The sequence below is a fragment of the Thermobia domestica genome, chromosome 18 (genome assembly GCF_964235325.1).
Source record: "Thermobia domestica chromosome 18, izTheDome1.hap1.1, whole genome shotgun sequence".
Lineage (NCBI taxonomy): Eukaryota > Metazoa > Arthropoda > Insecta > Zygentoma > Lepismatidae > Thermobia > Thermobia domestica.
The window spans coordinates 63,897,080-63,909,431 of record NC_137471.1 but is presented as its reverse complement, the minus strand read 5'-3'; the positions used below and the strand labels follow the sequence as shown (position 1 = coordinate 63,909,431).

Genomic DNA, 12,352 nt, shown 5'->3' with positions numbered 1-12,352 from the left:
AAAATTTTTCTGAAAACATTTTTTTTCGTACACAAAAATTTTCTGAATCAGTTTTTTTTTCGTACACTAAAAATTTTCTGAAACAAAAATTTAGTTTGATTTTTTTTTCGCAAAACATTGATTTATTTTACCGGTAAACTGATTCAGAAAAAGAAATTGAAATCGCAGTACAGGAAAAGAATTTGATTTTAGGATGTGAAATAAAAACACAGAATCATGTTTTTGTACATTTATTTTTAGCATGTGAAAATGAATACAGAATTTCTTTTTTCTTCAAAGGAAGACGTGTCCGTGACGGGTACAAATTCTGTAAAGAGAAAATAAAACATATGAATATACATGGTAATATTTATTTTGTTTCCTGTGAAAGAAGAAAAACAGATTATTAACATCGAACTAACTGATCAAGAGAGAGTGAGGTGAGAAAAAGAAACGCAAATGTGACGTACCTGAATTCCTTTTTTTTTCTCCACTGGTTTCTGCAAGGTGATGTCATCTGAGTTTTGTTTCCGCTCGTGCATCGTTGAAGCATGTCCCGTGTTGCGTTGATTCTTTGCCCCGTCTTTGGGAAGTGATGTTGGTGGGATTAGGGAAAAATATGGCTGTTATTCTGTTCTGGCTTTTTTATACCCATAGGGCAATGTCTCGTATGTGTCTGGTATTAATCGGCGTTTTTTATAGTTGAAACTGTACTTCTTTTCTTCAGGTTTTGTGACAAGATGATGATCGTGGGTTCTGTAAATTTTGTGCGGCGTGCTAATGGAGATTTTTTCACTCGATTGATTTATGATCATTTGCTCCAGACTGTTAAAATTTAACTTTTGACTTGCTGTATAATTGAGTGTGAATCCACGAATTTTGCATACATAACTGGTTGATTTCGTGTCGGGGTTGTAGATTTCCAAGGCGTACTGTTTTGGGCCACCAGACACGAATTTTTTAATGTATGCTTTTGGTCCAATTGATTCCAGTTCATTTGACATTGAACCAAGAAATACTTCTGGTTCTATTGTGGTCTCTGATGGTCGCTGCGTGAATATTACGGAATCTGTATCGAAATATAGTACTCTTTCTTGCAGCAGTTCTAAATATTTGTAGAGTTCCAGACGAGCTTGACACGTTGTAAATGCTCCAAGGACAACATTAGCATTGTGATTTTGTACTGGAACATCATCTTCATACTGCCAATAAAGGTATAACATCGAATCGTTAACAGGTAAAATTTGGTTGACTTTTATGTCTGGAGCAGTTAATTTTTGATACAGTTCTTTGGGGTCGTTAATGATGGTCGTTTGGCTGAAATTGTCTCTTATAGCGAGTCGTCCCCAGAAGGCATTCAAACAGAGCTTTGCAAGACTACGACGTGCTGAATTTGTCATTATATTTGCTGCATCCAAAGTTATGCCTTCCCGTTGTTGTACCACTTGAATATACTGCTGCTTTTCTTCTTCGGTGACGCAATTGGCAGGCCAACCAGAAGCTTCCAGCTTAGATTTCAAAAATGTGTTAATGTATTCGCTGAATAATCCGCCAGTCTTGGTTTCTGGATCATATACGGTGATGTCGTAATCCCAAATTTCGTAAATTTCAATGACTTGATACCCAAGTTCAATGGCTTTTTGAATTTCATAGGACACCCATGTTCCTGTTAGACTTCGTTCACTGTCCGAATGTATACATTCAGAATCTTGATTTAATGCTGTGGCACAGGCAGCACAAAGTGGAAACAACAACTTCTTATTTGAACGAAATGGCAGCACTGGATGAAACACATTTCTGCTAGGCAAAATCTTCAACTTGACCAATCCGTTGACATCTTGAATGTCGGGCATTTCTGGATCTCCCTGTAGATATATTCGTGGATGCCCTATTGGATACCGTCCACATTTATTCACATAAGGATACAGGGAAACGATATCCAAGAATTTTATTTCTTCGCCTTCATTTTCATTTGCGACGTGATACAATTTAATGGTATTAACACGGCCACCATAGAAGCTGTCTCTTGGATTTAATGGTGTCTTATTAGTATAAGGATGTGTGCTTAAAGAAGAGGCCAATGCTGGATTGGATTTTAACACTTGACGAAATTCACATTCCCACATTTCATGTACTTTATATCCCATGGATCGTAATAATTTCATTTTACGCTGTGTTCTCTCGTAGCGATAGTTCATCGTTTCTTCGGAGTTCTCATAAATGGGTTGATCACGGCCTGTAGGGACACATAGAGGACATCCATGGAATCTGCACCCTTCAAATTCATACACGTGTTCCTCTTTAGTGTCGGGATCTTTGTAGTAACCGTCCAGATGAAAACCAGCAACATAAACTTCTTTGCCTTTGGCCGCATGTAGAATTGAATGACCCACTTTTTCTTCCATGTAGGCAAGCCACTGCAAAGCAATCCGTGACTGATTGTTTCTGTGACGATATCCTCGTGCAGGAAGAATGCTAATAGTATTGGGTTTTAAGAAATTTCGTCGAAATACTAAATTGCACGCACTCGCCAAAGTGATAGCCTCCAGGAAAGGATTGACGTGAGTTTCTTGTTCAAAAGTGGTCATGAAAGATATACAAGCCATTCGAAGTACGTTGACGTCCTGGACACAATAGTTTACCAATTCTTCTTGGAAAATAAACGTATCGTTCTGGTGTTCGTTGTACCATGTCATGAATTTCTCTCGTTCATCCACTTTCATTTCATCTGCACCATAATAATGGATGTCCGGTAATTTTCCCACATACGTTTGATTTGCAGCAGTATTAAAAAAGTGTGGAAAATATCCTTTGGTCGCTGGTAAATGAAATGCCTTGGATAATTTACTTAAAGCCATTGGCATGAAATTTAAGGAGTCAATAAACGATAAGTGATTCACTTTCATGCTTAAAATTTTTGTTCCGTTCAAGATCAAAGTAGGTTTCAATTCATGTTCTTCCACTAAAGATTTAAGAATAAAATGACCATCATATCCCTTACAGTTATGTGCCAAAGATACAATAAGTTTGATGTGGGGTCGTGGTTGACGTAAATACGCAAGAAAGGCATTGATCGGATCATCTTGAAAAATATGTTCCCGCTGTCCACAAACTTCACACGGATGATGTATATCCTCATCTTGAACACAGTTGTAACATACTTGTTGGGCCACCAGTAAATTGGGCTTATGAATGAACGTGTCTTCATCGAAGAAAGTATCCTGTGTGGCTTCGATATCATAGAAGACAATCATAGCTTTCTTGGCATGTAACACTGATGGAACTCCAGGTTTTAATTGAGTCGTATCAGGCTTCATGTAGCATTGGTGGGTAGACGTAACGTGTTTATGGCACACATTACAAAAATAATCAGTACAATCATGTTTTCTTTCCCCTGTACGGACAAACGAATAAATGCGTAGACATTTGGCACACTGTTTCACCATCTTGCATATTGGTTGACCTTTATGGTATGGTACAGTCAGATGATTTGTATAGCATGTTTCACCATAAAATTCACGATTGCATTCTGGGCACTGCTTCTCCGTGTTGGTCTTACTGCGTGGCGGTTTCTGCAAACATTTTTCACACATGGCCGAACAGTTCTTGACGTGTCTATTAAGATGATCATATTTTTTGTGGCATGCAGCACAGTAGTAGTTGGTAGAAAAAACAGACGTTAATGACGTGATGATGTCATAATGTGAATTGATGCACATTAAATTGATTGGAATCTTGTCTTCGCCACCAGGCCCTTCATACAGAATATCTTCTCCGGAAAAACTGGTGTATACGGTAAGTTTATAATCGGTTAAGTAGCGTTGCAATTGTCGTAATTCTTCCACGGATCCCCCATGCTCTAAATTCACTGAGGATCTGGACAAAAGTTCATGTACGGCTGGGAGAACAACACACTTTCTCTGGTTGTGATATTGTCTGTACAGTTTCTTATTTGTATCCTTATATTTCTTTAGTCCAATAGCAATCACAATTGCATAAGCCAAGCATTTCTTGTCGGTGTTTTTTACTCGTAGAATGCCTTTCTTGCATTTTAATAATTCGTCGTTTGATAAAAGACCTCGACGCACCAATCCAAATCCACGGGGCACATCCACATGATGAAAATGTACAATGAACGGTTCGTTCATGAGAAAACTATCGTTACTTTGAAGGATGCGATCAAAGGATGCCCATAAAGTCTCCAGTGTCAAATTACTTGCACGCCGGAAAGATAAATAAAACGGTTTGTTCTTCTCATCGTGGGATAAAATCGACAATCCAACCATCGATAATTCGTCGACGTTTTCCAATAAATAATCCAACATCTGTTGAAAGGAGGTCTGAACCCACTCAACAATACAGTGCCACTGGCCGGAGCATTGATTTGAATTTCCAGCATTCGTCCTTCAAGATTAAAACGCCGATAATGTCTATTGATTTCTCGCAAGACAGTAAAGCCAGAAGTAGCCATATTCAAATAGGGAAAAAGGTAAGGTAAGCAAAAAAGGAATAGGCAAAGAAAAACAAATATCTAAAACGAAAAGAGAAAAAAGCACGAATTAAATTGAATTCAGAGATCACTACGTTATCAAAATGACTACACGATCAATCCTAAAAGAATGATCATATCTCAAATAGTTCTACTACTGAAACGTTTTATTGTCGTCATACTGGAAATCAAACCCGGACCAACATCAACATGTAAATGACCTAAGTTTCTGTAGTGATAAAAAGAATGAATGAAATTGTTTTTCTAACTGTGCTGAAAGAATCATTGTAGTAGTAAGCATTTTTCCTCTGACACTGAACTTTAAAACGTATGACGAACATGAAACGAAAACAAAATCTCATGCGCTTGCTTTTTTTTTTTTTCGAGCTAAGACAAGAAAGACTCGAATTCGTTTCTCGGCGGGAGATCAGATCCCACATTAAACTGTAGGTCCACGTCTCACGTTGTAGGGAACAAAATCGTGCGTAGTTTCTTTGTTTACTTTCAGAAACTGAGCTAAGTGGTTAGCGTTACGTTCCTCTGGCACGGGTTCAACACCCAGTATGCGATCAGATTCAACATTAAGCTGTATTCCTAGCCCCACTACTGAAGGGACGCTAAACCAAAATCAACAAATTTCTCGTGCTTACTTCTAATGTGTGGGATGTGGCCCGGGTTCAACACCCAGTATGCGCTCAAATTCAACATTAAGCTGTATTCCTAGCACCCCACTACTGAAGGGACGCTAAACCAAAATCAACAAATTTCTCGTGCTTACTTCTAATGTGTGGGATTCCTAATTCGATCCCCGGTCAAGTAAGTGAGGGTTATTCTTCCATTTGCTAAAATATTTCATGTTAAATAAAAAACAGTGATAACAATGTTATCCTCATGCAAAAACACTCCATTGATGTTAAGAAAACGCGGTTGATACTTACCTCAAATTCAAGGAACGGAGTAAAGTCACGCTGTCACTAGAGGTACACCTACGTTCATTCACGATCTTCGTGGAAGTAGGACTTGAAAATGAAAATTAAGAATTTTATTTAGATCTGAAACGGTTCAACTATAAAGTGACAACACTATCAGCCAATCAGAAACGAGGAAATGAATCAATGACATCACGGAGAACCAATGAAAACACAGCTTTCATCATGTATCATGAGCCGAAACGTGATGTAAGAAGCAATCTGATTGGTTGTGACATTATTCACGTTTTTTCTCCTTACACATCAATCGTTACGACATCTAGTATCGCAATTTTGATAATGACATCATACCGTTGACTCGTTAGTTTCTTACGACATTCAAATTACCACATCTAAAATGTGATTCATTTTCCTTAAACTTGATTGAAAAAATGTAACACTCATCGATATGTTACGAAACTGTCTTTGACATAAATGTAAAGTTGAGCTTTAAAAGTCCGTCAGCTGAGAAAAATGCTGATGTAGTAAAAGCACATGCTGCAATTTCACAATAACAAACTTCTATGCTTAACAACGAGCAGAAATGTGTAATGTAACATAATCTGATCATGTTCTTTTTCATACGCAAAACTGCTCGCACTGAAGTTGGCATGATGGCTCAGCGTTTTTTTTTCTGATGTGTGAGGTCTCTGCTTCAATCCGCAAGCAAGTAAGTTTATGATGTTTTCTCATTTCATCATTTCTCATCATCGTTTCAAGGGGACATTAAATTCAACATTTCCAAGAATCGAACTCGGGACGATTCCAAGGTATCCATGTTCACCCCTGAACCGGAACAAAATAGATCACAAAGTGCTTATCAAATTTAAGGGAATCATTTTAAATATGCATCCATATAACGTAATAATGCTCCAAAGGGAACGACAACTCCCAAAATAAATCATTGTACTCTATTATACAACGAAAATGTCTCGTGAAAGATAATAGGATAAGTTAAAAAAACGTCCAAATTTTAATATTTTATACTCATCAAAGAGTACGAGGTGCGATACTCCCCTCCCTTCCTCCCCAACTCCTGATGTAAATCAATGTGATCTTATGTGTCCTGAGTGATCCCTGCCCCCTGAGTAAACATAAGCAAAACTTTCAATAGGTAATGCAATCCCGGGGCAAAACATCTCTAATTCATTCGCTATGGTCCATGTGTGGGGGTCCCAAAAGTGAAATAGGGTCTGCCCGACGTCAAACAAACACATTAGCTCAAACCAAATACCTCTACTTCATTCGCACCAGTAAGGAAGGTGGTGGCTCAGTGGTAGAGCGTTCACCTCTGCTGTATGGGGTCCCTGGTTCAAAGTAATTTTGTGGTAAGCAACATTATGCTCCAGTTTTCCTCCCACACTTTCATTCCTTTCTCATCGTCACCTTTAGCCTAATCGTGGGACGTAAACTAAAGATTTCATTTGCACCAGTGTTAGTCCATCTCATCAAAGGGATAACAATCCGAACCGCATGAGCTCCTGCCGGGAATCGAACCCTGGTCTCCCACGTTAAAGACGCATACGCTAACCGGTTAGCCACAAAGGAACTCCAAAGTTTTCGAGTTTCATATTAATACTAATACTAATTTATACTATTACTGAGGTCTACTAATTCATAATGTAATAGGTCATCAAGAAAGAAATCAAACCTTGTTTTGGAAATTTTATACTCATAAAAGGAAACGAAACAAGCCATCATAAGTTCCAAGCTAAAAATCCCTGTTCAGTGACGTCAAACGAACATATTAGATCGAACCAACTACCTCTAATTCATTCATACCAGTAGAGGTGCGGTGGCTCAGTGGTAGAGCGTTCACCTCTGCTGTATGTGGTCCCTGATTTAAACACCTCGAAAATAGTTTTGTGGTGGGCAACATTATGCTCCAATTTTCTCCCACACTTTCATTCCTTTCTTATCGTCACCATCTCCTTTAGCCTAAATGGCATAAGCGTGGGACGTAAAACTAAAAGATTTCATTTGCATCCGTGTTAGTCCATGCATAACAATCTCCAAATTTTATGCCATAAAAGGGAACGAAAACATTCGTAAACCTGTACTATTTCATAACGTAATGAATCATCAAGACCATATTTTTAGTAATTTTAAAGAATCATCATGACCTCTGATCCAATACTCCCAATTCAATGACGTCATAGCAGGACCAAGGTACCTCTGATTCATTCGTGCCAGCGTTCATGGCCCCTGAATAAGCATAAGCAAAATTTCAATAGGTGACGTAATCCCGGCCAAAGCATCCCTAATTCATTCATTATGGTCCATGGAGACCCAAAATTAGATTATTAAGAGTGAGGCCAAGTCAGGCCCTTACTACTGGCGCAGGATTCTGAACCTTGGATATTTGGATAGGTAAAATTTTGACCCAACTACAGTAGGTCCCGTAGTTTTGGAGCTAACCTTTAAAGTATTTTTTTTTCATATTTTCAGCAGCCTATAACTCCGAAAGGAAGCACTTGTGCACCCAGGTTGGTCTCTACTTTTTGACTTATCTTGGTGTCAAGAATCACCTCCCAAACGTTGTCGGTGTTGTTTTGAAACACCCTGTAGAAATGGTGTATGAAAGCCCACTTACTACGAAAGAGAAAGGTAATGAAGCCCACAAGTACCACCTTGCTTGTGGGAAGGCATCAATAAGTTTCAGCAGCGGCACATAAAATTATATTGACAATAGTTACTGCCGCGTAACATACCCAATTTCACGTTCGCTGTTGAATTACGCAGGAAAACAGCGCCTAGATTATCGCTTGCGCTCTAATCATCTTCAAACTATCGAATTGTTAAAACATATTTGATTAAGGCAGTACCTTTAGCACCACTGGAAATTGTGTGTTGTGCAGGGAACGAGTAGCAAAAGCTTGCAAAAGTCAAAACAAAGCGTAGACGTTAAGTATATTCATGATTTGTATGTGGTATAAGGTGTGTTAATAATATCGTTAAATAAATAAACACACAAGCTGACAAGACTTGGCTATAAGAGGTGCCTTTGTATGAAGTACATAACTCCAAATAACATAACTCCATAATGCCTTTGTATGGGACAGCCATTTATTAGCGATGTCAGACACTCTATGCACAATGAGCAGTCGAAGGCATTAGTTGCCTTGTGTGCACAAGACGCAGGTATACAAACATGTAAGTAAGCAGCTTATTTGGCATCATACGCACTAAGGTCCGCAGTTCTGTACAAGGAGGAATGTGAGATAAAAGACCGATACTCAAGAGCGACAGTATTACATTAACCCTTTCGGACCCAGGTGGCCAAAGTGACATACACGGGTGTGTCACTTTTTAAATCCGCTCCTGTGTGGACATTAATTAAGATATGGGGATATTTTTTGGTCAAATATGGTTGGATCATAGTTTATCATATTAGTTTCTTTTCTTCTGGTTGTAGAATTTCCTTCTCAAATTTCAGCCCAAAGTCAAAAATTCGAGAATTTTCGAATTTTCTTTTTTCCCTGTAGCTTCCTTCCTTGTAGAGGGATCTTCTTAAGACTTGTCAGGTAGATACCTTGGGTAAATACCTAATTGTTGGCATCAATTGTAACGGCGAACAATGTTGCCAACTAGGGAAATTAAAATTTCTCTAAATTTGGGGGAAAATTCGAAATTTTTGTTTATAAGTCCGTACCTATACGTCCAAGTGCAAGTCAACTTACGCCGCGCCAGTCGAACATTGGTCCATACTGAACAAATGCAGGTACAGATCGTTACAATGCGGTAATTAAGGGGCGCAGAAAAATTCGTATTTAGGTTCTAACTCTTGATTTTTCTAGTTTTTCCTACTTTCTTGTTTCCCGTAATCTGTTTTTTGTAATTAGAAGCTTTGTTTCTTAAATATCGCCGTGATACTTGTAGGATATATTAGTGGTGTAAAAATGTTTATTTTAAGATAGTATGCGTCTGTCTGGTAGCAGTGTTACCAGCTACAGAAAATTTTAATTCCCAATTTTAGGGATAAATTTTAGAAAAATTCCCTATTTTTCTCTATTATTTCACCCTTGTTGGCTACATTTGAACAAACTCAGCACTATCTGAAAGCCTCTTCTTTGGCCTACAGAGCGCACCGTCTTTTCCCAAGCAGATGAAAACCCAGGGTGAAGCGGATACTGTTGTACAACACGGAACGAGAAAGGTGACTTAGTGCAAACGAGTAAGATTTGGGCATTTCCCATGTGAGAAAGGACAGAAAGACATCGTTTCTCTGCATGCAATGCTAACTTTTGCATGGGTTTATCATGCTCGGACGAGTTGTACGAATTTAAGTAGGGCCTAGGCACTATATGCTCCCATACGCCTGAAAGAGGAGCACACGCACTCCTGAGGGGTAATTATATATATAGTCTGTCTGGTAGCAGTGTTGCCAGCTATAGAAAATTTTAATGTTCAAGTTTAAGGGGCATTTTAGGGAAAATTCCCTTTTTCCCTGTATTATTACCCTCTTGTTGGGTACAATCGAACAAACGTACCACTGCCTGAAATCCTCGTCTTTGTTCTACACAACGCACCATAAAGAGTTTCACTTGGACAATTAGGAGAAGTACAGTTGAGATTTACAGGTGACCTTGTTTTGTAAGTGATAAGAAAATGGTAAATTTTTGAGGTAGAGTGAGATTTTTTAAAATTTCAAGCTTAGTTTGTTTGATATCGCCATGATACTTGTAGGATATGTTAATGGGGTACCAAGGTTTATTTTCAGATAGTTTGCGTCTGTCTGATGGTAGTATTTCCAGCCAAAAAATAATTCCCGATTTTAGATGAAAACTTCGGAAAAATTCCCTTTTTCCCTTCTATTATTTCCCTCTTGATGGCTACATTGGAACAAACGTACACCTATCTGAAAGCCTCCTCTTTGGCCTACAGAACGCACCATAAAAAGTTTCAATAGGATAATTAGAGAAGCTGTAGTTCCTATTGGATCCGTGTTCTGAAATACATTTCTTCAGTGCATTTAACACCGAATTTTTTTTTTAAAAAAAATAATCTTACCATTCCCAAATATCTGCATCTTCTTTTTCTGTTGCACTTTTAGTTTCACTGCTGCTAATTCTCAATTTCTTCTTTACCTGCAACATAAAGATTTACATTCTATTCGTATACTTGCCAGCAAAAGTACATATTTGTTTTTCTAAATCTTATGTTGTCAATAACTTCAGATCAATTTGAATATACAGAAGGTCGATCTGTGTATTTGTGTCCAATTTTGAAATAGCACTAACCTTATGAAAATCCATGGGACCACCATCGGTTGCCCTCAATGTGATGGCCATGTGTTCTGGCAATAGCCCTGCACCGTAACTTCCACTGTAGAAGACTACGACGAAGTACAGGAAGTGGAATCTTCTCCCATTCCTCCCGGCAGGCTTTCCACAGGCCCCCGAGAGTAGTGACACGACGAGAAGAAAGTGCCCTTTTCAGTAAACCAAACGCGCAGAAATCCATGGGACTGGCATCTGGTGATTTCACTGGTATATCATGAAATGGAATAGCACAAATACCAGTGTCTGTCTCCATCTGCTTCAGAAAGTTCTGCGTAGAACGAGATGTATGTGAGGAGGCCTTATCCATATGCACAGACACTTGCTTTATGGCATGTCCATACAAACGAGGCAGATCTTCTGTATAAATTGGGGTCAGTATATGTTGCTGAAAGAATGCAGAGTTGATTTTACAGTTTTTAGGGACCTGACGAATTGTTAACTTGCCCTGATAAGAGTAACCGGCGACAACCATAAATCCTTTCGAGAAAGTTCCTTTGCAATGACGGATGAACGCAGGACGGCTTTTTGCATCTCGCGAAGTGTAAGTTATCGAGCGAATTTTGCCACAATCTGATAGATACACCCGTGCTTCATCTAGTGTGGCCACAAACTTCCACTTTTCCCAGATAGATGGCGTTCATAGAGGCGCCTGCTGTTGGTCTTTCTCTCACGGCGATTAATTTCCGCCGGAGGTTTAATTTCCCACTCAGGGCGCGGTTAACAGTTCACTGTGGTATGTGGAGTCGAGCTGCCATCACACGTTGCGGAGGGGGATTTTCTTGTAAGGCCATTCGCCGCAACTTCTGAGCTACTTGTGGAGTCACTGTGGTACACGCTCGCTTCCTCGACCCCTTAGTGAGTTAATGCTTACCTGGTATGTCTTCTTTTTTATACTGCTTGATTATGTTCTTGATAGTCGTCGAACCCAATGCACAACCATTTTCTTTGCACTGCTTTTGAATTTTAGAAACCGAATATTTGGCGTGGAAAAGTCCAATTACGTAGCCCTTGCAAAAACGGTTCACCTTTGGCGCCATGATGCACACGATACACAGTTTCGCTTGGCAGACGATAGAATGGACCTCCATATATAGCACACGCGTTTAACCACTTGGTTCGGTCGCTTCTGTGGTCAGGGGTACGGATGTAAAATTGGACACATATACGCGGATCGACCTTCTGTATTTTCTGGTAAGTTAGAGAAAATCAGTTCACTCTACGATAGTGACAACTTCAATTCCACCAAAGTTACTGGCAATTAAAATGTGTGGCGGAGGGACGTCAATATTAGGGCTCTCACTTTCATATCAATTACCTTCAACATTTGAGTCATTCAACACTTAAGTTCGATCTCACTGATTATTAACAAGTTGACAGTCATTAGCAAAATAAGTGTGCGCGACATAGCGGGGTCAAATAGTGATTCTTTCAGATTGAAAATGGCATCATTAGGTCTCTCTAACACACGAAACTCAAAAACAAGCGAAATAATCGTTGAAATGCCAAGTTTAATATGAAACCCAGTTTTGATTATAGTGGCCGGGTGAAATAAATTTACAACAGCAAGCTGTGAGACCTGTTTTGGTCTCACAGGTTTTTTTTTTTTTTTTTTTTTTTTTTTTTTTTTTTTTTTT

The 12,352-nt window shown here is 38.9% G+C and overlaps 2 protein-coding genes across 3 annotated transcripts in view; both read right to left on the bottom strand.

Moving 5' to 3' along the window:
- Positions 1-12,352, bottom strand: part of LOC145675508 (DNA topoisomerase 1-like) — a 103,410-nt gene that overhangs the window by 88,150 nt on the left and 2,908 nt on the right. For both annotated transcript variants that reach the window (XM_081745961.1, XM_081745960.1), the window contains exon 2: positions 10,447-10,523. In XM_081745961.1, coding sequence (XP_081602087.1) covers positions 10,447-10,523 — 77 coding nt within the window. The remainder of the gene's footprint in view (positions 1-10,446; positions 10,524-12,352) is intronic.
- LOC145675884 (uncharacterized) lies at positions 246-9,968 on the bottom strand. The gene is made up of 3 exons (XM_081746678.1): positions 9,896-9,968; positions 450-1,699; positions 246-307 (listed from the first exon to the last, which is right to left on the bottom strand). Exons 1-2 carry the CDS (start codon positions 9,966-9,968, stop codon positions 606-608), a joined length of 1,167 nt encoding a protein of 388 aa, XP_081602804.1. The 3' UTR covers positions 246-307; positions 450-605.

Coding starts and splice junctions, on each gene's coding strand:
- LOC145675884 (XM_081746678.1), bottom strand. CDS start 9,968: ATGGTGCGTTGTGTAGAACAAAGACGAGGATTTCAGGCAGTGGTACGT. Junction 1,700..9,895: donor CGATTGTACCCAACAAGAGG/GTAATAATACAG, acceptor CCTGTGCCACAG/CATTAAATCAAGATTCTGAA.